Source organism: Typha latifolia, chromosome 10 (genome assembly GCF_019914945.1).
Source record: "Typha latifolia isolate L0001 chromosome 10, TyphaL0001v2, whole genome shotgun sequence".
Classification (NCBI taxonomy): domain Eukaryota; kingdom Viridiplantae; phylum Streptophyta; class Magnoliopsida; order Poales; family Typhaceae; genus Typha; species Typha latifolia.
The window spans coordinates 164,655-181,034 of record NC_133095.1 but is presented as its reverse complement, the minus strand read 5'-3'; the positions used below and the strand labels follow the sequence as shown (position 1 = coordinate 181,034).

General features: G+C 40.6%; 3 protein-coding genes across 8 annotated transcripts; all 3 read right to left on the bottom strand.

The window, feature by feature from the left end:
• Nucleotides 1–1,674: 1,674 nt before the first annotated feature.
• On the bottom strand, nucleotides 1,675–2,838 carry LOC140796293 (chlorophyll a-b binding protein of LHCII type I, chloroplastic). Its single transcript, XM_073149260.1, has 2 exons — nucleotides 2,601–2,838; nucleotides 1,675–2,518 (listed from the first exon to the last, which is right to left on the bottom strand). Exons 1-2 carry the CDS (start codon nucleotides 2,741–2,743, stop codon nucleotides 1,867–1,869), a joined length of 795 nt encoding a protein of 264 aa, XP_073005361.1. The 5' UTR covers nucleotides 2,744–2,838; the 3' UTR covers nucleotides 1,675–1,866.
• Nucleotides 2,839–3,204: 366 nt separating this feature from the next.
• LOC140796291 (nuclear pore complex protein NUP133) lies at nucleotides 3,205–9,917 on the bottom strand. 3 transcript variants are annotated; one of them, XM_073149259.1, is made up of 8 exons: nucleotides 9,629–9,917; nucleotides 8,796–8,920; nucleotides 6,852–8,699; nucleotides 5,781–6,502; nucleotides 5,314–5,472; nucleotides 4,764–5,100; nucleotides 4,365–4,432; nucleotides 3,205–4,227 (listed from the first exon to the last, which is right to left on the bottom strand). In XM_073149259.1, exons 1-8 carry the CDS (start codon nucleotides 9,784–9,786, stop codon nucleotides 4,222–4,224), a joined length of 3,423 nt encoding a protein of 1,140 aa, XP_073005360.1. In that variant the 5' UTR covers nucleotides 9,787–9,917; the 3' UTR covers nucleotides 3,205–4,221. The 3 variants fall into 3 exon arrangements, with proteins under 3 accessions (XP_073005360.1, XP_073005358.1, XP_073005359.1); XM_073149257.1 differs by having other exon boundaries at nucleotides 3,205–4,125; XM_073149258.1 differs by lacking the exon at nucleotides 5,314–5,472 and having other exon boundaries at nucleotides 3,205–4,125.
• An 837-nt stretch (nucleotides 9,918–10,754) lies between these two features.
• LOC140796092 (zinc finger CCCH domain-containing protein 18-like) lies at nucleotides 10,755–15,941 on the bottom strand. Of its 4 annotated transcripts, XM_073148960.1 has the most exons (9): nucleotides 15,616–15,941; nucleotides 14,241–14,865; nucleotides 13,899–14,153; nucleotides 13,414–13,581; nucleotides 13,143–13,322; nucleotides 12,438–12,511; nucleotides 12,153–12,323; nucleotides 11,945–12,059; nucleotides 10,755–11,398 (listed from the first exon to the last, which is right to left on the bottom strand). In XM_073148960.1, the coding sequence occupies exons 2-9, from the start codon at nucleotides 14,846–14,848 to the stop codon at nucleotides 11,326–11,328; spliced, it is 1,644 nt and encodes a 547-aa protein (XP_073005061.1). In that variant the 5' UTR covers nucleotides 14,849–14,865; nucleotides 15,616–15,941; the 3' UTR covers nucleotides 10,755–11,325. The 4 variants fall into 4 exon arrangements, with proteins under 4 accessions (XP_073005061.1, XP_073005058.1, XP_073005060.1 ...); XM_073148957.1 differs by having other exon boundaries at nucleotides 13,899–14,865; XM_073148959.1 differs by having other exon boundaries at nucleotides 11,945–12,035; nucleotides 13,899–14,865.
• Nucleotides 15,942–16,380: the final 439 nt, after the last annotated feature.

Below are 16,380 nucleotides of genomic sequence, written 5' to 3'. Positions count from 1 at the left end.
AGGAGCACATCACTGCAGAGTCACTGATCCTCATCGATCGATCGGGAGGAGGCTTAAACCCTAAACCCTTAATAAAATTATAACATATATATATATATATATATATATATGTGTGTGTGTGTATGTGTATGCGTGTGTGTCGGGTCTCTTGACTCTGAGTCAGGTGGTGGTTATATGTGCATGCTAGCTAATATATATAGTCTTTCAGACTGGCACACAATTCAATCTGCATGAATTAATTATTTAAATTAATGTACAAAAGAGAAGGTTAATTATTAGGAGTTGGGAGATATCTATCAAAGCTATTGCTTTGGTACGTATTCCAAGGAAGAACAAATTTTGTGGCTATCTGAGGAGTCATGTTTATGTTGGTCGATCCAGGATACAAGCACGGGCAAGAGGAAAAGGGACTTTCAAAAGAGAATAGGTACGGGAGGGAGAGTCCAAAAGATAGGGGATTCGATGTCTTATGCATGGCCTGCCCTCCTCGGAAGGGAGGCGTAATGTGCCCTTTAATTGGTACTAGTGCTTGTAGTCGTTCGTACCAGCTAGCCCTCCACTATCCTGGAAGTAGAACAACTGCTCGATGCACGCCGTTCATCCACCATTCACCGGTTTGGATGGACTGACGAAAATACAAACGCCACACCAAATTTTTATACCTTTCCATCTCTCTCTCCTCCTCCTCATTATTATTATTATTATTATAACATATGTTCTCTATTCCTGTACAATTAATAAGTGAGTGAGAGGAATTAATGATAGTGGGCATGGGGAAGCGAGAGAATGAGGGAGGACATTGATCTGAAAGGAAGGGAATGATTACCGGGTTTGGTGATGTCTCTGCTAAAGATAATAATATTGGGTTTAGTTGTTCTTTTTATTTATTTTTCTCTTTTTCGAACTTACACTCTCTTTCTCTCTCAGCACTCCCGACTCCTACAACCACCCGCACCTCTTTTAAAGTTTTGTCTTCGAGTTGGTTGTTTGGAGATGGCATGCGGATTTGCGAAGCCCTTTTTATCTCATTGTGGGCTGTGAAAGATCAAAGCTATTGCTATGCTTTTCCCTTTTACCCCTATGCATGGCAGCTATTCGAATCTCCTCGATGCACGACCATGCTTTATTATAATGCTGCTCACATCTAAATTAATCTGGCAAATGGATAAGAGAGTTAACTTGTCTTAGGAGTAGGAGCACCAGGGGCAATGTGTCTGTCCACCCTATAATAATCACGATCCCCCTATCTTCCCGAGGGCTACCTTCCAATTTATCGGTGCAGTACTCATGACATGGACCGTTTGACCGCGTCGCCTTTTGGCAGGGCAGGGCAGGGCATGGATTCGATTATGCTCAACTATTCTTATCTATGCTTCCAACTTTTTGGCCATCTCTTGTTATACTGCATATATAACTCTTATCAGAGTTGGTTTGTTGTTAAGTAGATAGATTTATGGCTGTCATCGGCAGGGAGATCATTAATTAATTAATGTAGGAACTTCAGTGGGCTGTTCTAGCTCGATCAGGTCGATGTTCCTGATTTAGTCGAAACGAACCCATAATCCAACGGAACTCCCGTGCATTAAGCAATTGGAAGGTAAGGTATATGGCGAGGCGTAAGCAATATTCGTTCGTTTGATCAGCAAATATATATATAGTACTCGCACACCGCAATAAACATAAATATTACTTAATTAACATAACAACAGCACCAACCAACCATCCATCCATCTATCCTGCATCTAGTAAAAGAGTAGTACATGATAGGAAGTAGTACGTGTTTTACACTTGGACCAACACCAGTGCTAGCTGCAACAAAGCGTGCACTAGTCCAGTACTGATCAATCATATATTCGATGAAGGAATTCAGTTTCCGGGGACAAAGTTGGTCGCGTAGGCCCAGGCGTTGTTGGCAACAGGGTCTGCGATGTGGTCGAAGAGGTTCTCGATGGGTCCCTTGCCGGTAACGATGGCCTGCACGAAGAATCCGAACATGGAGAACATGGCCAACCGCCCGTTCTTGAGCTCCTTCACCTTGAGCTCCGCGAAGGCTTCCGGGTCATCGGCGAGGCCCAATGGGTCGAAGGCCCCACCGGGGTAGATGACGTCGAGGCCCTCCCCGAGTGGGCCTCCACCCACTCGGTAGCCCTCGACGAAGCCCATGAGGACGACCTGGCAGGCCCAGATGGCCAGGATGCTCTGGGCGTGGATGAGGTTGGGGTTGCCTAGGTAGTCCAGCCCACCCTCTGAGAAGATTTGGGACCCGGCCTTGAACCAGACCGCCTCACCGAACTTGACCCCGTTCTTCGCCAGGATCTCCGGGAAGACGCAGCCCAGGGCACCCAGCATGGCCCATCGGCTGTGGATCACCTCCAGCTCCCGGTTCTTCGCGAACGTCTCCGGGTCAGCCGACAGCCCCGCGGTGTCCCACCCATAGTCACCCGGGAACTCACCCGTCAGGTATGAAGGGGTCTGCTCCGAGAATGGGCCAAGGTACTTGGGACGGTCCGGCCCATACCTTAATATAATAACCCAATTATACTAATTATTATTATTATTATAATAAAAAAAGGGAATTAATGTGAACTCATATGACTTACCAGATGCTCTGGGGAGCGCTCTTGACGGTGCGGCGCATGGAGATGCGGCCATCTGAAACGCCGACCTTGCGGACGAGTTCATCCCGCTGCTTCAGAGCGGTCTGGCCGGCGAATGCGGAGCGCTGGAGTGCCGAGGCTGCCATCTCTCACTCGACTCTACTGGGTTGGGTTGGATTGGATTCTTTGCTCTTCTGCTTATTCACTGACGGAGAGGAGGAAGGAGGGAATTAATAGGGCCAAGACGGATTAGATAGTGGATGAGGATGCTGCCACGTCCATCGTTGTCTATTGGCTCTCCTTCCTCCCCCAGATTTCCAGACCACCATAACCAACTGCAACTCGCCACGTGGAACTAAAAGATCTTCCTGATAGAAGCTTACGAGCTACGCCTGGTCTATCTGCTCTGGCATTTGGCTTCTTTTGATGGAATTCGTTTTTCCAAAAACAGTATTACAACAACTATAATAATAATAATTAGTCAATACTACTAATAATAATTTTTTTTCAAAGCACTGGATACCAAATTCAGCTAATTCTTACCTTCCATGAATTACTTCAGATGAGAAATGATCTAATGACAACTTGGCCACATATAGCGAGGATATGACTTAAGACAAAATTGACACTAAATATCAAATTATCTCAAAAAGATATAACTCGCAAGCAACTGAGATCAAGCATTCTGGTGCACAGCACAGCACAGACACTAGAAAATATTATCTACAATACTACCATTGGTACGGTAGCAAAAAAGAGCTACGGTTATCATTCTCTCCGTATTTAGTTGTCAAAGCTAAGATGCTTCTCAATGCAATTCGCACAGCAGGATTCTTCAGCAAAACAATGATCAAACGTCACAGTTTTACTCCCCAATTGCCACGAGGTCACACTGCTGGCACCTTATACCGAGGGTTCTCAAACAGTTGACACGGTGATCCAAGTTGTGGCTCTTCTATAATGACCCAGATCACATCTAATGCCGACCTCATGAAGCCATAGCAGCATCTTCAGCTAAAGCATTTGTACCTTCCTTATCCATCATGATAGCTGTCAGCATCAGCTTACCTGCCTCGGGGAAATCCTTGTGCTGCATTAAGATTTGTTCCACTGAAGAGTTTGCATCCTTTAGACTTGGAGCGCGCACATGATCTTTCTGGAGAGGCAGTATCTCCTCAAAGCTTCCTTCATACACCTCTGCTTCAGGTCCATAACACTGATCTGATGCGTTGAAGAGCACTGTCCCCCTCAATGATCCCAAGACAACTTCATCGCTCCAACCTTCCGCAATTGATGCCTGGGAGAGTGCTAACCAGTCATCTTGGTCGGCTGCATTTCTCCAGCATTCCTCCAGAAGGCTTCTGTTGGAACTTCGGAAGGATGAGCTCGTCCAAGCAAACACTTCGAAAGCTTTCAGAGAAAGATCTCGTCCCCCTTTCAAGCACAACTCGATCAGTTCCCCAGGAGGGAGAGGTTTGTTGATCTCTTGTTCTTCTGCATTGCTGAAAAGGTGTAGGGCAATCTCTTCCTGTGAATGAAAACAAACGACTGAGTGTCAGGAACGCTGACTACCTACACTGCAAGTCTTCGTACTACTCATTGAATTTCCAGAAACTGCTAATAGTTATTCCTATAACAAGAAGCAATAGAGAACCACATCAGCGACAATATCTTTTGCTCTGTCAACTTTCTCCACAATTAATCTTACACGTGCAAATGGAGAAAATTTAAACCAAAGAATGCAGCAGACTTATTAGTCAAATTCACCTGCAACCTAAGAATCTGGAGATCAGCATCTATTCGTCCAATCTTCATTTCAAAACCTACATCTTTACCTGGTCCACAAAATGTAACTTGTCAGCTACCAATGCAGAAAAGAAAAAACAGCAAGTACATAATATGCTCATACACAGTCGACTCCTTCGTATAGCTGAATGACAAACTACTACAAATTTACCTAGTGCACTAATGCCAGAAACTCTATTATATGTTTCAGACTGTTTTCCTTTCATTCATCATTTCAATTTGATGCATGGCAAATAACCATATTATGTGTATGACAAACCTCGAACTGCATGCAATGCACCTGCTATTGATAATGCCTAGAACGGAGGCACCCTCTGCTCATCATATTCCGCACAAGTACTAAATGGAGAAACAACTGACCTGCTACTGCAGCAATTTTAGAGAGGTTAAGTAGACGCCTTCTTTCAGCCAGAGATGTCAATCTTTTTGCACGTGCAAGATCAAAATCTTCCTCACTTATCAAAGGGGAACCATCACTTACAAACAAAGCCAACTCATGAAGCGTTTCTGAAGCAGCGGAAAATTGATTCAAGAACATCTCATGGAGCCACAACAAATCTTTGCGTTCTTTCAGAAAACTAGCTAGCTGATCCTGAAACTCTTCTCCAAGTCTTAGCAGTTTAGCATATTGCCGACTCTTAATCAGCTGTCTAAAAACAAAGTAGCTGAATCCTCCATGAGGCCCTATACTATCATGCTGCATTACAACATCAAAGTTACAGTTAAATATACTAGATTGATATTAAATTGATATAACTTGAAAGTAGAATCATAAAACTATCACACAAATAATTTTTTGGAAGAAGTCAATCTGGCATTAATCACAGTTAGTAAAGTTTGAACTTAATCTAAGTATACCAACAGGAAAGCCTCATAGAGTGCATTTTTAGATACTGGGATAAATTTCTACCATAAGGTTTCGGAGGAGTCCGGTATCACTAAGGTCATAACATATATGCCATAGTGTTTGATAGCCTTCATGCCGTTTTGCAAGGAGAAGAATAGGTGAAGTAATCTCCCTAAAGATAGATTCTTTTAGCTCGAGATCATCAACACCTTTGGATGACTCCTGAAAGAAGTATAAAGTACACCCGTTACTTATGCTAGTTCAATCAAATTCACAAGTTTAAAGTTAAAAACAAGTAAATTTCTAGAGTCAACTGCATCTCATCTTTCCAGAGTAGTGCTTAATTTCCTTAGAGATGCACACTCAAGTCTCATATATTCCTTCGGGAAACAACCACCCTGATAAGATAATAACTAAACAAAGAAGAACGAAGAATAACAAGCAACCCCCAAAGTATACTGAAGACACAGAACCAGTGAAATTAATCTAGCCAAAGACACCATGAATGATGTAATGCCACCCCAGCTTACCTGATATTTTTCTTCTACTACTCTTTTAGCAAAATCATACAAGGCTCCAAGAAGTTCATCTCTCCGCTTAGTGTATTCTTCCAATAGTCCTTTATATTCTTCCCCACGTTCAATTTTAGCAGTGATTGAACTAGTATAAGCCTCCAAGAGAACATCTGTGAGTCCTTCCAACTGAGACCCAAGTTCAGATTTGACTGACACATCAATTGATCCTGCTTCCTTCAAAAGAACCATAACAAAAGATGCTATGCTCCACAGACCTGAGCGGACTAGAAGATGGCTGTTCCAAGGTGTCAATCCTTCAGGAGAAGGGTACCAATTCTTGTGCTCATCTCTAAAGCGAATAGCAGTCTGAATAACAGTGACACAAGCATTTGATAATTCAAATGCTTGCTGCATTTGAACAAGAAAAGGCTGCTCTCCATCAATTATATCTTGAAGGTGATGATATAAGCAATTGAAGAGATCCTCCATATCAGAAATTTTACTGTAGAATACTTCAGCATTATCTCGATCCATTAAAAGAACAGTATTTCTGCGAGCTTTCTCTCCAACCAACAGAATGAGGTACCATAAAGAACCAGCAGTTTGAGGTTGCAATGTGGATGGTGGAGATGCCACCAAGTTTGATCTCTGCTGGGTAAGCATATTTTGTAGTTTTCTCAACTGGATCATGCCAGATAACTTCTCTCCATGTTCCATAATTATAAGCAAAGAACGTCCTGTCAATGGAAGAAGAGAGGGTTTAACTTTGAAGAAACAACACGTGCCATCAGACAAAGGATGAATGATAAGTCATGGTTGTTCTTAGAATTGTTCTTAGAATTGTTCTTAGAATAGCTGCCTTAGATAATGAGGTTATGTGCATAAAAAATGATGATTCAGATGTGGTTGCTACATGTGCATGAAAACTTCTACCACCTGGAAATGATATGGATAAGTTTTATTGTCAGAACACACTGATGAGAGAAAAGATGATCTTTCTATCTAGAGTATGAAGTGGATGGATTGTCAATAAAGAAATATACAGAATATGACTATGAAAATGGACATAGAATGATAGAACCTTACTTTGCTTTAGGGAAAGTTCTCCATGGCACTTGGACAAAGCAAGAAACTGAAGGTACTTTTGATGTTTTTGATGCTTGTCCAAGAGAAGTGATGACACAACCGCTGAAGACAAAAAGTCAGCTCCTCTTGTCGTCGTCCAATGTTTAGCTAATGTATCAACAATAGATTTGCTCATGCGAACAAATACATTTGTTTCACCTTCCTTCTCAAATGCTCCTTTTATCTTAAGCTTCTCAAATGCACTTTCAACTTCACCTGACAAAACAAAATCATGAAATAGACGACCTAGTAATGCTTCTGCTTCTTCATCAAGCACAGTTCCCTGGGCAATGCCAGTTAAAACTGGTCTTTGTCTATCTCGAGTGGTCCAAGCCTCAGAACTAGCCCTTCTAGGAACAATGTTGTCACCAAATGTCTGGCTTCTTTTTCCTTCCTCTGCAACCCCTTCCTTAGAGCTCCCTTTACGTGATAAACTTCGCTCAGGAGGTTCAACCCCACCAAGTAAAACTGCCTTTTCAGGTACTGCCCAAACTCCTGCCTTTTCAGTCAGGACAACCCAGGCACCTTCCTCACTATCTTCTGCAGATGGAATAATAGAAGCATCTAAAACTTTTCCAGCATCCCACGGTAAATCAAATTGATAGAGCCTTGTGGAACCTCTCCAGTAGTGAGTTACAGTAGCAGTTCCATCACCAGAAAGTACGATTGCAGAACCAGATGGCTTACCACCAACACGTAACCTCATGGAGAACAAGAAGGCTTCATCCTCCACCCTTCCTTTAGGTATTATTATATGAAGAGGAGCTTTTTTCTCTAGAAACCTTTCACTGTTTAAACCACTATGTTCAGAAGAAGAAGAAAGAAGCTGGTTAGATTTATATTGCATTGTCAGAAGAGAATACTGCGTGTAGCTTGAACTGCTAGCCCTATCTTTACATAAGGTAGCAACAAGGATGCTCAGTTCTTTTTCGCGCTCATCAATTTGCATATCCAAAAGCCATATGCTCTTCTGACCAGCTAAGTCCTTCTTAATGCCCAAATCACCATCATTGCCGACAATTTCACGGGCCCAAAGTTTTGCAACATCTATGATGGGTGCAAGCATAACACTCCAACTCTGAATCTCACGATTTGTCAACAACAGGAAGTGCCCGCCAGATTTCTCTGATAAAGCATGCTTTGATTGCCAAATGAGTGCCCTTGCATAGCCCTTACTACTCTGGGAATGACTAGTGGAAGCACCAGCTGATATGTCTTCACATATTCTCCTACGATGTATTTCTGTTGGTGTAAATTGAAACAACCATAATGCACCAATTGATTGACAAGCTATTGCAATACATTCATGGTGATTACCATGAACTGAAGCAGCAATCATTGAGTTAAATCTATAATCTTCAGATACATAATCATTTCCAATATGAATTTGTTCAGGATTCCACTCAGAAGCTTTCCCATCATCACTTATCAAAACATTCTGATTAAATTGGGTTGGAAGACTGACAACAGGATCAGTTCCGCTTTTGGTGAATATATCAGGCCAATATGCAATTGCCTGGGTAATCCGGTTACAGAGAATAATACCAAGAGAACTGCACTTCTCTGGTGCCAATTCACTTTTCGCTGATGATGCATTGTCCCATCTAACAATACAAACAATCCAGTTATGACTGTGAAGGAGCTTCTGGTATAAGTCTTTACTTCCAATCACAGAGGATGGAACCTCAAGTACAACACATTGTTTTGAAACTGAACCTGATAAATAGCTCCAGATAAAGAGCTCAGTTCCACAAATCATCCATACAGTGGATGATCCTTTATCCATGCCACCAGCAAGCACTGTATCCTCTGCAAGAAAAAAAAAAGTTCATGTAAAATACAGAAAATGGTTTGTTCACATCTAACAAGGTGAAACAAGGCCTAAAAAGAACCAAGCATAACTACCAGAAAGATTTTTTTGCAGAAGAGTTGCTTGAGCATTGCGAACATTTTGGGGAAACTCTCCAACATAAACAGGTTGGATCTGATCAGAATCACCACCTTTTTCAGCCTTTTTTACTGTTGGAATTCTGGATATAGAAGAAAAAACAATTATTACATAAGAAACTTTAGGATGGCTAATGTTTGAAGGTAGAGATTCATAGGCATAACCAATATGACAATGGATACGTCTAATGTAAAGATGATATCATATATGTCGCCATATCTGCTGGCAATCTTGTGTGCTGACTACTGAGAAGCGAGTTATTTATGTAAAACATCCGTTAAGCGCTGCTGAATGAGTTAATTAACTACAATTAAAGAAAATATACAAGTTCTAAACCACGCAGCCTACTAGATTTGATAAAGAAGTATAATAGTTTTTTGCAAGTAAACAGGTGGGCTATTCGACTAACAAAAGCACAATAAGAATTGATATCAGTCAACGACGATAGCCGTTTAAGATTTATTTATTTTGCCCCGAAGATGGTTTTGAGGGACCGGAAAGAAAATATAGAGTTCGACCATTAGAAGATTCTGCCTCTAGGAAGTTCGGAACCGTTAGTCTCCCACAAATTAACAAGAACAACCAATGGCAGTGCATATACGCTCACATGTGATCCAAGGCTATCATGAACCTTGATGTCGAATCTAGAGCGCTTTAAGAGCCCCCTAAAAATTTATTTTGTCAAGCTTGCATATGCCACATTAAATTATTAACCAGAAACCAAACAAAAAAGAACATGAACATAACGAACAGAAGAGCGGTTCCATCACCGGTATAGGTAAGGCGGTACCTGGCAAGAACGGAGAGACGAGAGGAGGTCCATGGAGCCGGCGTGCCGGTGATCGACCGGTTGTGGATCGAAGGAAGAGGAGTGGAAGGGGATTGGTGCCGTAGGTTCCCCTCCGTTCGAGAGGGGAGATAGGGTTTCCTCGTCGCCGGAGAGAACATTGTTATATCTGGTAGAGTGAGATAGCTAATAATAGGGTTCTAAACTTCAGAATGAAAGGGTTTACGAGCTCCGGAGAGAGGAGGAGAAGAGTAGAATACACCTGACTCACTCATGCTCAGCTCGACCCACCAGTCTGGACACAGGTCACAGGACACGTCCATAAAATTGAGAGACGGACGGACCCAACCAACTAATCTAAGGGCTAAGGCACCTCAAAAGGCCCTTAAGCCCGTGGGCAGCCCATGTCCGGCCCTAACAGACGACAATATACATAAATAATACGTGATCATGGCCATTACCCATTTATCTACGAGGGCAAACCTTTGTTAAGGCAAAGAGGTTCTTTCTCATCATTGTGTTGTTATAATCCTAGGTATGTTTTAGCCAAATCCACATTCAATGTTTTTACCGTTTTAGAAATGTCTCTTTTTTTTTTTTTTCAATTTTGTCAAATTAGAGTTAAAAGTTTCGTATTAGCTATATATATGGTCTTGTAGACCTTATATGTAAAAGGAGCTTAATTTGGTCACCGATAAACACATGTCAGGATTTAAAGGAGCTTAATTTGCTCACTAATAAAATTTATCTCACAATTTCTAACTTTTATCAATATACAAGGGTTAATGTCATTGATCTGGTTATGCTTCCCTACCTCACTTTGCCCAGTAGAGCTTTGCAGTCTTTCTTCACCACTTGGTTCCAGAACTATGGAAAAAGAAATAAAATGAGAAATCTATGAGTAGATTCCTAGTGACAACTATCATCAAGGTAAAGCATTCCCTGTATGTTGAAGCTCGAAGCCTAGGAACACATTTAAATGATCATCTGTTGCAGCCATCGACAACACAGAAAAGTGAGCTATTCAAATTGAGGGAAATTCCAATAAAAAGTCTTCTTCCGCATGTAAGGCAATTTCCGGAACACGACAGGAAGAGAAAGGTTCATAACATCATATGCCAAATAGAAATCCATCAAATCAACAAATTTACCTTGATAAAATGAAGCATTGCATCATGCCTAATTAGAAAGTTCATAACCCATCTTCACAAGCATTGACCATCTTTCTAGTTACAATATAATAAGATCAAATAGTACCAACTTGAATCCCGCTAAAAATAACATCATCCTCCATAGGGTAACTTCTTTTCTTCGGAAGTTGCTAACTACTCAAAACCAACCTCACACTACCCCTAATATTCATCTGCTTCTAGACACCGTACTAATGGTACCACTTACTCTCCTCTATATGTTGCACACAACTTTCCTTCCATTTAGTACGGTGTTTTCTGCAAAATCACTGCAGCTTTGCTTTAGTGACTGCCTTATCTACTTCAAATTACACCTTTCTACCAACCTTTTCCTGAAACTAAATACTAAAGCAGTATTTTCTCTTCTGGTATTAGATGTACAATTGTACTTCCTACAATGTTGTTAATTCTAAAACCTCTGAGAAAGCCTCTACACTTCTTATAAACTTCTGAACTCGGTCAGGAATGGAGTGCTATAGCTCCCAGTCTCCTATCACTTTCAGATCTTTCTCAAAATGCGGCTGAAATGCTGCTTCCTACTGGATGAAATGCAAATGGGCCCTCTGGGCGATCAATTTGGCAACTGCAAGGAGAATCCATTATTTGTTAGTGTGCGCTTCATAGCAAGAACTACTACTTGATAATAAGAAAGGTCTACTTTAAAATTTAATGGAAAAATGTATGCAGTATACTTTAAAACTTTACAAGAATTTACTTTATTTTATGCCATTTTTCTGTGCGAATTTCAAGGGTTGACCAACTGCTAAATGAAAAAGATTGCAGAAAATTGCACCAGTTATATGCAATAGAGTAGACCTACTAACCCCAACTCTCTACTTGCATTGACAATGCCTTGAGCAAACTCCAGTACATGGATTTGTCACTGCTGATAGGTATGAGAACAACCAAGTGCAGGTAGTCTCCCGTTGCAGGATGGATATGGGGAGTGAAACAGTCATCATTACCCGATTGACATAAAGTTCTCATAAAATGGTCTAACAAGTTCTCAATGCTATAGTTGTTTAAAAATTTAAGTCGGTAGTTATTCTGACAATAGATATTGTTTTTAAGGCTAAAGCAAGCAACCAATGTGAATTTTTGAAAAAAGTGCCTCCTTGAAGATTATTACCTTTCCGGGTCACCATTACTATTGCAAGAATGTCTGGATTTGTTCCCACTTGCAGTGACACTGTTGTTTATATGAGTGTGATTGAAGCGATCTGCCATCAGGAAATTGTGTGCATCTGAACAATTATAATAATGGCAAGTTCCAAGAAAAACTCAGTATTGGAGTAAATCATCGAAAACTTGTTGCTGTAAGAGAAATACTATTTAACCTTCTGGAGCTACAGCTTCCTCCAAGCCACTACTGAAATTGATGAACTGAGAAGGTGGCATAAAAGTTAAGTTGAGTTCAGAAAGTCTCCTTTGTTCAAGTTCGGCCAATTTTTCTTGCTCCTCCATCTGCTGCCTCCTGATTAATCTGGATCTACCAGACTCTCTTTGCACTAAAGCATAAATCAACAACAATGACTGAGTAAAGTGGAAGGAGAAAAAGGTAAACCAAGAGGAAAAAAAAAAAAAAAAAAACTAAGATGATGACTAGAACAGAATGTGCTTACTTGCATGAAATAAAGGATCCGTTTCAAGATAATGAGGAGACATTGCAGGATCAAACTTTTCCATGTAATTTCTGCTACACAAATAAATATTTAATTACCATAAATTAAGAAAAGTCACATGAATTTGAAAGACAAATAAGAAAATTAAAGAAAAAAAGAATAACTAGTCAGCAATCACATGGCTTCACTAAAGCATCAAAATATAATACATGCTAACGAAAGCTCCTCACATGCATATTCCAAATGACACTCAGTATACATCGCAACAAATGCCTTTTCCATGTGCTATATTCAGAACTATGTATATATATGTAAGTGTGTGGTTCATGTTACATTTACAAGAAGCCCTTTTTTTGGTGTATGGAGAAAGGTATCCAAACTCGGTTCCATTAAAAGTTATCTTTCATGCTATTCCTGTAGTTAATGGATCAGAATTATAAAAATTGATATTACTATCAATAACATCCAAGATGAAGAACAGAGCAAATAGAGCTGAATATAAGAGGAGATTTCTACCTGCCATTTACATGGCTGGAGGTTGGAACAACCTATTATTTTAGATGTTCAACAATAATATAATCTTTCATGAGACACAAATAATGAGAAAATAATCAGAATCCTAGTAACCATGATATGAATTTACAGCAAATTCACCAAAATTTCATTAAAAAAAAACTAGGAAGATATGTAAAAAAAAAACATTACCTATCAACTGTCCTTGACTTTTCCTTGTAAGGTTTAACTAGAACACGAGCTCCAGCAATGTAGTGGGGATTTCGCTTCGTTAAAATTAACCTTACAGTTTCTGGATAGTGAAAGCTTACAAATCCAAACATGCGCTTATCTTGGCAAGGAATCCTTACATCACGAACTAGCCCATATTGCCTGGCAGATACAAAATATGGAGAATTTTGTAGAAGAGTAGAAGAAAAGACAAGAATGATGCTTTAGAAACAATATCACTGATTTTACCGACTTGAAGTAGTTAGAAACATCCTCCTCAGTGAAACTGCTTTCTGCTGGAAATGTAAGATAAATCTGATGAGAACTTGCTACTGTTGCTCCAGAGTCCAAAATGTCATTCCTATATTCCATGTACTTAGCAGCATCTTCAGCTAGTATCACTGAATGTTGTCCATGAGGCCTGCAGACAGGATAGCAGTCAGCCAGTAGCCATAAAAGGACTATTGATCCTTGATTTGGTTGCACCTGGCTGTGAAAATTTTCTTATAATGGGATACAAACAGCAACCATATGTTTATGCAATAAATGCCTACACATGTATCACATTGACCTGATAAATTGAAGGATACTTAACGAAGGCATTTCCACATGTTCTGTATCAGTGTAGAGATTCAGAAAAAAGAAAACAAGACAACTCAATGTACATCAAACAAGACTGCTAAAGAACATCAGTGAGTAAGAGAGACAGAGAGGTCATCGCTTAACATGCATGTGTACCTATCTATTAGTCGGATACTATTCTTTAAGCTAGCAAGCAACTTCGTCAAACTAAATCCAGCTTTTCCATGGTTTTGGCTTTCTGTTAAGTATCCTTCTGCCTGAAGACTCCTGCCATACTTCTCAAAGTACATCACAGGCAGTGATGCAATAGAAACAGGAATTCCTCTCTGTTCTTTCAAGAGCTGCATGATATCTAATTCCAGCTTTTCAAGTGACCCAGGTATCGATACATGATCTTCAATTTTCATTTCGCTGAGGTTTGAGCTGTCAATCGGAGAATAGCCTTCTGAATTAAAATGGCTATGGAAGTACCTACAGTTAGTACCATGCTTACAGTACCCTTTACGGAAGTAATGACAAGCAACGGAAGGAGCTTCGTTAAGACTCATAGATGCCAAGTTATTCCTTGGCATCCATCCACCTCCCATACCGTCCTCCTGATAGTAAAGGTTGTTAGGAAAGTCTGCTCCCATGGTGTTTACAGGATCCAACTGCTCCTCGAAGCTCATGAGCTGGGATTGGTTACTAGGAGCACGAGAACCATCATATATGATTGAGCCAGAACACTGATTTCCCGTAAGATCCAAGCTATGCAGTGGAGAGTGGTGATCCGAGATGAGCTGAGCGTTCAGGCAGGGAGCAGGTGCTCCAATTGTTCTAGGGGAAGAGAATAAGTGTGATCTAGCATAGGAGGAAGAACTGGTTTGGGCGCCATAATTGGAAGCAGACTGATGGAAAACAACTAGCTTGGAAGATAATAGGCTGAGCGTTGCCTTGGAATCATTGATCATGGAGTTGATGTCCTCATCAGGACCAAAGGCCAATTGAATCATTTGCTCCTCACTTGGTGCATTCAAGAAAAGGCACCCTAAGATTTTGATAGCATTGTGTGGCTCGACCTTCTGAATTCTAATATAGATAACCTTTGTTAGTTCAGCAAAGTCCATTTCACAGAATCCAGTACCTGCGTATCAAGAAGAGAAAACCCTAGTCGAATAATTTTTGTTGCAACAAGGAAATACTGATGACACATGAGCTAAACTTTTGAGATTCAAAATATGCGTGTGCATGAAAGAGATAGAAGTGTATGCAAGGAATTACTGATGACACATGAGCTAAACTTTTGAGATTCAAAATATGCGTGTGCATGAAAGAGATAGAAGTGTATGCAAGGAATTACTGATGACACATGAGCTAAACTTTTGAGATTCAAAATATGCGTATGCATGAAAGAGATAGAGGTGTATGCAAGTAATGTAACAGTGTCATGAGAAAAGTACTCTCTCTCAACAGGCCGTGAGGAACAAATAGAACTAATCTGCTAAATGTAGTCCTACAAGACCCATAAAAATACGAAGAAAACGACTATTCTAGGATGAGAAGCAAATATATCTCATTCTTTTTTGCATCTGCTTCCGTTTCAAATAATCTATACCCTTCAATAAATCTGCAAGACTACAGCCCGAAACACGGGATTTTCTCATTTATAGCCCCGAGAAAGAAAAGATTAGAGCAACCTCAGACATAAAAGCAGCGATTTGGGGCTAGACTCACTTCCCCAGAAACCGACATTATGCAGCAATGTGATAACATTCAGAAGAAGGGATGCTTATCGACTCCCCCCCTACCATTCTAAATATGCAGCACATAAATCTAATGGACGCCACAGTGAAAAAAGATGAAAAGAAAAGAAAAGAAAAATACAAAATCTTACTCTTGTAGAGCCCTTCCCTTTTTGGCCTTCTGAGAGGTGAAATCAGAAGAAGAAAAATGGAAGGCGACCTCCCAAATCCGTTCAGCACTTTAAAGCTTTCTTACTCACACACGCACACACCCACCATTTTCTCACTATCTTGTAAAAGAAGAGTGATGATATGAGTGATGACAAGTATGTATGTATCTCTGCGGAGAGAAACCAACAGCCAGAAGCGGATATGAAGGGAGCCTTGAAGACAATCCTGCCCTTGTGCCTCTGAAAGTAAGGTTATTGGAAAGAGAAAAGAGAGAAAAAAAAAACGGCAAAATGCGTTGGTAACTTGTCAACGGCGTTACGCTCGAGATAACACTCCGGTATACAAAAGAGAGCGCAGCACCCCGCCCAAAATAGGCTTTTTCTAATGTGAGATTGAACGATATCATATCATTGAGAGGATGCTGCGTTATCGTAACGTAATTGTTACACAATACACATGACAATCTCGGAGCCTAACGCAGAACAGGTTATCTTTTTGTCGTCATTTTAGGACTTCAAAATTGAACGTTATTTGGGGGATATTCGAGTCATTACATGTATTTGGCGCATTAGGTGGACGGGTGGACCGTTTCTGCCGGAAGCTGTTACAGAAAGAAAAAAAAAACGTACGATGATTAGTGGGCATCATTTGCCACCCCCCTCCACTGGGCTACCGGGCTGGACCACATTTGAACCGAGCTCCTTGTTAACAAACCGCCAACGCCGGCCTGGGTCTCACGGAAATAC